At 39.6% G+C, this 7,999-nt stretch overlaps 1 protein-coding gene across 2 annotated transcripts in view; it reads left to right on the top strand.

Moving 5' to 3' along the window:
- The window catches only part of usp47 (ubiquitin specific peptidase 47), a 20,073-nt gene extending 12,074 nt beyond the window's left edge, over nt 1-7,999 (top strand). The window contains exons 12-29 of one of the 2 annotated variants that reach the window (XM_024295616.2): nt 9-59; nt 1,638-1,769; nt 1,855-1,931; nt 2,024-2,079; nt 2,245-2,357; nt 2,709-2,810; nt 2,891-3,098; nt 3,221-3,336; nt 3,428-3,547; nt 3,662-4,472; nt 4,582-4,757; nt 4,835-4,915; nt 5,263-5,378; nt 5,475-5,593; nt 5,825-5,955; nt 6,380-6,427; nt 6,501-6,631; nt 7,372-7,546. In XM_024295616.2, coding sequence (XP_024151384.1) covers nt 9-59; nt 1,638-1,769; nt 1,855-1,931; nt 2,024-2,079; nt 2,245-2,357; nt 2,709-2,810; nt 2,891-3,098; nt 3,221-3,336; nt 3,428-3,547; nt 3,662-4,472; nt 4,582-4,757; nt 4,835-4,915; nt 5,263-5,378; nt 5,475-5,593; nt 5,825-5,955; nt 6,380-6,427; nt 6,501-6,631; nt 7,372-7,546 — 2,763 coding nt within the window. Of the gene's footprint in view, nt 1-8; nt 60-1,637; nt 1,770-1,854; nt 1,932-2,023; nt 2,080-2,244; nt 2,358-2,708; nt 2,811-2,890; nt 3,099-3,220; nt 3,337-3,427; nt 3,548-3,661; nt 4,473-4,581; nt 4,758-4,834; nt 4,916-5,262; nt 5,379-5,474; nt 5,594-5,824; nt 5,956-6,379; nt 6,428-6,500; nt 6,632-7,371 lie in introns of both variants that reach the window. The other variant, XM_024295615.2, reaches the window with a different exon arrangement.

The raw sequence follows: 7,999 nt of genomic DNA, 5'->3' as shown, positions 1-7,999 counted from the left end.
TGGACGAGGGCATCTGCTTGGACAGCACCAGCAGTACAGAGAGGGCTTTTAAGCCAAAGGTAACTCTTGACCTCACCGTTTGAACAGAAACGATGTTTTATTTGTCCAAATGGCTTTTGAAAAGTCTCCATCTGACTATTGTTGTGCTGAGAGAGGGGAAAGACTGAAACTAAAAAGTACAAAGCAAAATATACCTAACTTAACCTCAGTCCAATCCTATTTAGATTTTAAAACACGTGTGATTTTTTTTTTTTTTAGGAAATGTACGACTCACTCAATTAAATTAATAGACAATAATTTCTTGTTGATAAATGTGATGGGTTGGACATGTTTTAAAAGCTCACAGACAAAATGAGATATTTGATTTAATAAATTCCAGCTTATCTCTTTTTTTCTAACTTTGGATCATTTGAAATATTTTTTAAGCTCTACTCAATTATGCTTTTGTTTGTTTTTCCTCAGGCTTAAACAACATTAGAACATTTTCCTTCCGTGTTCCTTTCACAGATAAAAAAAAAACTACTTTGTTACTCTACTTATAGATTTTATTAAGAAAATTCCCACTTTTGAGGCCACTGGCTATATTTCCATTAAGTATGAAGTTGTGCAAATTGGATTAGTGATAATAAATTCTCTTAATGGAAACACCACAATTTTGAAATAACTCGCATTTATTGAAAAAAGTTTTGGGACTTGGTTTTTGCAGCGTATCGAAATGTAAATATTTCACAAAACTACCATGGAAACACTTTTTTTTTTTAATTAAATGACCACAAGAGGTCACACAGTGTCAAATAGCTTATCAAGAGTTGAGTGTGTCATGTGGAATTGTTGGATCCACAGCTCCTCTGTAAAATCACCAACCACCATTTCCCAAAATCGCATTATCAGTAGCTGCTCCCACAGTGATTGAGGCTCCATGGCGTGAATAAATTGCCGACATCTCCTTTGATAGCGCCATGGCAGAAATTTGAATGTATAGTGTCGTGTTATAAAACAGAAAAAAGGGTCCAGCTGTTTACTTGTTGGAAGATTTATTTTTTAATACCGCTGACCAGGCTCTACACACGTCTGTGTGGCTCACTGTCATATATGGAGACACTTGATGGTCCAGCTACGCGGCATGCACGCAGCACTGCTGTAACGCCATCCAAATGCTCCCTCATTGTTCTATAACAGAATCAACATGAAACATTACTTGTTGTTATACTTTTACTGCGCTTTAAATGACTTATCGCGGGAGTTGGTTTGTGTTTATTTGCATAATCATGATTTAATGGAAACAGTGTCATTGTGAAATTGTTTTGTCGACATTTCTAGGTTTTCAATAAAGTTTTCCGTGTCTGTGTAATGGAAACACAGCTACTGACTTGTTCTTATGATGACATGACTTCTGTTGATGGTCTTTTTACATTCTTCTTTATTGTATATCATTGTTCTTTGGCCACATCTTGCTCTGAAACTGAGTATATAACTATAACAATCAAAATTTTAAAACATTTGAAGCTATTGAAGTTCATCCTCTAAAATGTGAATGAGTAAAACGTCTCTTGATTAAGTTACAGTCCTCTTGATTTTGGTGTTGTGCCTGCTGTGCTTGTGTTGTACATTAAAAATGTTTTTGTATTGACTCTCAGAGCTTGCTGACCTTTGAGCTGTTCTCGGTTATGGTCCATTCGGGGAGTGCTGCAGGTGGCCACTACTATGCCTGCATCAAATCCTTCAGTGACGGCCAGTGGTACAGTTTCAATGATCAGCATGTTAGCAAGGTCAGCACCAATGTTTGGTTGACTTTTTAGCAAAAAGTCTGACTCACTCTTTAATTTAAAAATAACTTTTTCATATTTTGAACAGATTACTCAAGATGATATCAGGAAAACTTACGGTGGATCCTCAGGGAGCAGAGGTTATTATTCCAGTGCCTTTGCAAGGTAAAAAATCCCATCCTCCTTTCTCTAATCATGTTTTTTCTGTTCATTTTGCTCTGAGTAGGAGTAAAAACTCTTATTTTCTTTCCCTACAGTTCCACAAATGCATATATGCTGATTTATAGATTGAAAGATCCTTCAAGAAATTCAAGTAAGTTTCATTTACAAATAAAAGTCCCAGTTTAAGCTGCAAATGTTTATGTTTTGGAGAACTTATTTAAGGTGTAAACGCTTTTGACAATTTTAGATGATTGCTGTAAAAGTGTGTCTGTTTTTTCTTTGTTTGCTACAGTTAACTTGTGCATTGTGTCTGCAGAGTTTCTAGCTGTAGAAGACTTCCCAAACCACATAAAGAGCTTGGTTCAGAAGGAGAAGGAGTCTGAGGAGCAGGAGAAACGCCAGAGGGAGATTGAGCGCAACACCTGCAAGGTACTTTCAGATAGAAATAATGAATGATAAAAAATCCTGCTTGATGGGATTTAGTAAATGTACTTGTACCTTTGTTCTACATTTGTCTTTTTTCCTATTTTTTTTATTTCTGCTCTTACCATGTAGCAGTTGAAAACTGCTCAGAATTTAGCATGAGCTGAAGATGGCACAGAAGATTAAACAAATGTATTAGCTCTTTTGTCCACATACACACTTTGGTGTTCCTTAAAATTGCAGCATCATTCAAACTGAAAATAAACAGAATTCCAAAGTTTTACCATTTTTGTCTTGCAGATTACCCATTGAGAACATATTTTGAATTTGTTAACCTTTCTTTATTTTGTGCTTTAGATCAAACTTTTCTGTATGCATCCTGTGAAGATGATGATGGAGAGCAAGTTGGAAGTTCACAAAGACAAAACTCTCAGAGAAGCAACAGAAATGGCCTATAAGGTTTGTTGGCTTTTCCATGTTGTAGTGTTTTTTTTTTTAATCTTATCAGTCTATCAAATGAGACTTGTTGTGTGCCTTAGCTAATGGAGCTGGAGGGTGTTGTCCCTCTGGACTGCTGTCGCTTAGTGAAGTACGATGAGTTTCACGAATACCTGGAGCAATCATACGAAGGTGAGGAAGACACTACGATGGGGATTCTCCTCGGGGGTGTGAAGTCTTCGTACATGTTCGACTTGTTGCTGGAGACCCGAAGACCAGAGCAAGTGTTCCAGCCTTACAAACCTGGAGGTCAGTGCCCCTCTTCTTCTCTAATGATGACATTTTCTCTATTGGTTTTGCAAGTTGTTTAAAAAATGGAATTTGGTTACTAAAGTCTGCAAACAAGTAACTCGATGTGTTATCTCTTGCAGAAGTGATGGTGAAGGTTCATGTTGTTGATCTGAAGAGTGAGACCATCGCGCCTCCCATCAGTGTCCGAGCGTACTTGAACCAGTCAATCACAGAATTTAAGCAGCTCATTGATCAGGTTTCCTGATGTTCTTATTGTTTTCAGTGAATTTTATGTTTTGCTCTCACATAACTGAACAGTGACTGATGTTTTTGTTATTTATTTTAAGGCCACAGGACTGCCTGCAGAAACAATGCGAGTGGTCTTAGAGCGCTGTTACAATGACCTAAGACTCCTATATGTTCCAAACAAGACTCTTAAAGCTGAGGGGTTCTTTAGGAGTAACAAGGTATTTATTTTTATCTTCAGCTATTGTGTTTCTGAACTCGTAGCTTTAATAAAATTACCCTTAATGAAATGCGTTTAATTTAAGCAACAAGTTTGACAATTTTATTTTTGTCAGGTTTTTGTGGAGAGCTCGGAGCTGACGGATCATCAGGTTCCTTTCACTGACTCATTGTTGTGGAAACTGTTGGATCGTCACGGAAACACAATCCGTCTGTTAGTCCTGCTGCCTGAGCAGTCTCCTGGTACCCTGGCCATCAGACCTCTTTGCCAGAAAGGAGGAGAGGAGCCTGATGGAGCCTTTGAGGGGTCACAGGGCAACAGGAAATCTGTTGAGGCCATCCTTGAAGAGAGCACAGAAAAGTTGAAGAATCTGTCTTTGCAGCAGCAGCAGCAGCAGCAGGGCTCCAGCACTAGCGACAGCCAGAAAAGCTCTGACACCAGTGACTTTGAACATATTGAATCCCCAACTCAAGACGCTGACTCAAACTCCTCGCTCTGCGTCGCCGCAGACAACAGAGAACTAGAAAACAGGATCAGGGCTACACCTGGAGGCAGCGGCGGCACCTCCTCTGACAACGAGAACCAGTTTGCCTGTGAAGAGCGATCAGACTCTGAGGTTAACAACGACCGAAGCACCAGCTCAGTGGACAGTGACATTCTGAGCTCCAGCCACAGTAGCGACACGCTGTGTAACGCAGAGAGCGGCCCCATCCAACTGGCCAACGGCCTGGATTCACACAGCATCACCAGCAGCCGACGCTCCAAAGCACACGAGGGCAAAAAAGAGACGTGGGACACCGCTGAGGAAGACTCTGGAACAGACAGCGAGTACGACGACAACGGAAAGAGCAAGACAGAAGCGCAATACCTGTACTTCAGAGCAGAACCTTACTCACAGGACGACGCTTCGTGGGAGACACAAAAATGTAAAAGTTCTCTCATGTTTCCAAGTCCTTTTATCTTTAAAAGTGTAAATTCTGAAGAATGTTTGGGATTATAAAATGTTCTTTTATTGGTTCATTCAACATGCCTCAGGTTTAGTGGTTTATGTGGATAAGAGGATAACATTAGCAGCCTTCAAACAGAACCTGGAACCCTACGTCGGCGTTCCCTCCACCCAGTTCAAGGTCTTTCGGGTGTACGCCAACAACCAGGAGTTTGAGAGTGTGCGGCTCAACGAAACACTCTCCTCTTTCTCCGACGACAACAAGGTCAGGACAAACGGTTCACCATGTATCCATTTGAAATGAGAATGAGTTGAAGCAAACCTTTTTTTTTTTTTCCTCAGATAACCATTCGACTTGGAAGAGCTCTTAAAAAGGGTGAATACAGAGTTAAAGTTTACCAGCTGCTCGTGAATGAACCAGAGGTGAGGCTTGTTTGAGTTACCTGGTATCACGATGTTCCCTGTAGTTCTGGAATCATTAATTACAACTGGATTTATGCATTTAACTGTGATTATAAACCAAATCTTAAGCTAGTTCGTTTTAAAGATGTTAGATAATGAATATTAACCCACTCCGCTATCATCCATAATTGAGCGTCCTTAAGCATGGTGCCCCGCCTCTCACCTGCTCCTGTTTCTGTTCACCTTTTGTATTCTTTGTTTTTCTATAGCTCCTAATGTTTACAGAACCTACACTTGTTGCTTTTTAGATTATGATGTGAAGAACATTTGCTTAAAAGCCTTCAATCCCATTCTTTCCATTTCCTCAGCCCTGCAAGTTCCTTTTGGACACGGTGTTTGCCAAAGGCATGACTGTCAGACAGTCCAAAGAAGAGCTGCTTCCTCAGTTGAAAGAGCAGTGCAGGCTTGACCTCAGCATTGACAGGTGAGATTAGTCCCCAGTCAAAGGGATTTACTAAGCTCTCCTTACAGGGAGAATGTAATCTTGCACATCACTTTATAAGTATTTGTGTGTTTGTAGGGTTCGTCTTAGGAAAAAGACTTGGAAGAATCCAGGCACTGTGTTTTTGGATTACCACGTCTATGAGGAGGACATCAGCATTTCCTCCAACTGGGAGGTCTTCTTGGAAGTTCTTAACGGTATTGTGTGCTTTTGTGTTTCATCTGTGTGTGAATAGACTGATTGTTAAAAGCTTTGAGGCATTGAAAGATGGTAGTAAAGGTCTATGGAAGTACACTCTATTTCTATAAATGATTATTTCTTTCATCAGATTGTGGTTTCTTAATCGTATAAGTACAAAGGGAATTTAACAGCAAGAACATCTTTTAAGAAGGCAGATGTTTCAATACTAATAGTGTCTTCTCTTGCAGAACCAGAGAAGATGAAGTCAATGTCACAGCTGGCTGTTCTGACACGGCGGTGGAGCCCATCTACGATGAAGCTGGGGTCCTTCCAGGAGGTGATTCTGGAGAGCAGCAGCGTTGAAGAACTCAAAGAAAAGGTATTTCTATTTATAGACAATTATATAATGATATTTTTGACATTGTAGCTCCATGCCTTTTGATTTATTGTAACTTTTCAAGCATTGACACGATCAATGTAATTCCAGCAGATTTTAAAGGAGAAAAGCGGCTCGTCATCGTGTCAATGGTTGAAAAGTTACAGAATGGTAAAAATTTGATGTTTAAGTGTCATCGGTGACACCCCAGGTGTTAAAGCGTTAAAAGATCTAACTGGATTTCTATTTTAATTAAAATGACCGATCAAAACCTTAAAAAATAGATGAAAAACTCTACTTTATAACTATTGTTACATAAAAAAATTATTATAGCGTGATATGTTTGTGGTACAAAAACAAACGAATGTTTGTCCAAACTTTTATCAGACATATTATGTGGTAATCAGTCGCTTTCTTTTGGTTGTAGCTCAGTGAAATCAGTGGCATTCCTCTGGAAAACCTGGAGTTTGCAAAGGTATGTAGCTTCTCTTATCTCCATATGTGCTTTTTATTGATTTCCTGATGGCGTTCCTGTGTTTCCTCTTCAGGGCAGAGGAACGTTTCCATGTGATATTTCTGTGTTGGAGATCCATCAGGATTTAGACTGGAATCCTAAGGTGTCGACCCTTAACGTGTGGCCTCTTTACATCTGCGACGATGGAGCTGTGGTCTTTTACAGGTAAAGGCATCCCTAAAAAAAAAATCTGATACATTTTGCATTTTTTTTTTTTAGATTTATGATTAGTTTTTTCAAGGGCTGTGATTGTTGACACATTAGCGCACGTGGTTAATAGAACGTAGTTAATTTGTTAATATATATTAACGACTTCAGCCATCCTGCCGTGCAGCTGTGAAATCAACGTGATCAAACTCTGTCTAAAATAGACAAACTTTTTCTTACATTCAGTGATTGAGATTTTGTTAAATTAAAGAAACAATATGGCATTTATTTTTAGTTTTTGGACAAAAGAAGAGAACGAAAATCAGTCTGATGGCTGCAATGCAACAGCAGCAAAATTCTCCCCCGAAAAAAAATGTTTTATTATTTTTCACTTAAAATGTATGAGAAAAGAAAAAGCTGGAAAAAAAACAGAATTCCAGGAAAAATATAAAATAGACAGCAGTGAGAAATTCTTTTTGGGCTGCTGGTGTGATTTTAGCCTGGATTTTTTTTGTATTTTCATTCATAAATATGTTGATTACATATTTAAAAATAAATGTTTTAAATGTAAAATTTTGGATGATTCCATATTATGATTATTTGCAGATAATAAGTTCCCAAATACTCTAACAAAAAAAGGTGATTAATCGTGATTTATGTTTTCCAGATTTGTGATTCATTAGCTCATTTTTTTTTTATAATTTCCCAGCCGTAGTTTTTTCATAACCTAAAATATCCCTGCTACCTTTTCTGCACAGGGACAGCACCGAGGAAACTCTGGAGCTGTCGGAGGATGAGCGCAATGAGCTGATGAAGAAGGAGAGCAGCCGCCTGCTCAAGACCGGATACCGTGTCAGCTATTCTCCTCGCAAAGAGAAGGCCCTGAAGATCTACCTGGATGGCGGCCCCGTCAAAGACTCAGGACAAGACTGAAGCACAGAGAAAGCCCGCTCGGCTCAGCAGATGGTCTGGTTGCTACAGGAGAGCAGCCAGACTTCAGGACTGTGAATGTCAGGCCCAGTAGTGACATCTAACTTAAGCAGCACTGTGAGGCCGACGTGCTCACTCTTCACTCTGAGTCTCGGGGTAGGCTCAGGAACCCTGTTGTGCACTATAGTGTATTGTACTGTAAAGTTCAAAGGGATGTACAAACAGCTAATTGCAGGAAGGAATCAAATGTATTGACAAATCAAGGAAAAAAGCTTCAGGTATGGATGGGGAGAGGTGGTGAAGCCGGTCGGAAAAGGCATCTGTCGTCCCTGTGTGAGTCTCGTCTCCTTTGAAACGCCTGACACTGTGTAATCATCTTCCTGTTCTGGACAAGGCGTCGATTCTGATTCATCTGTGGCTGTTGGAGCACAGCTCTGTCCCTTTTTATGATTGTGT

Source organism: Oryzias melastigma, linkage group LG3 (genome assembly GCF_002922805.2).
Source record: "Oryzias melastigma strain HK-1 linkage group LG3, ASM292280v2, whole genome shotgun sequence".
Taxonomy (NCBI): Eukaryota; Metazoa; Chordata; class Actinopteri; order Beloniformes; family Adrianichthyidae; genus Oryzias; species Oryzias melastigma.
The sequence above is the reverse complement of the archived record's forward strand: the minus strand, read 5'-3'. Positions and strand labels throughout refer to the sequence as shown.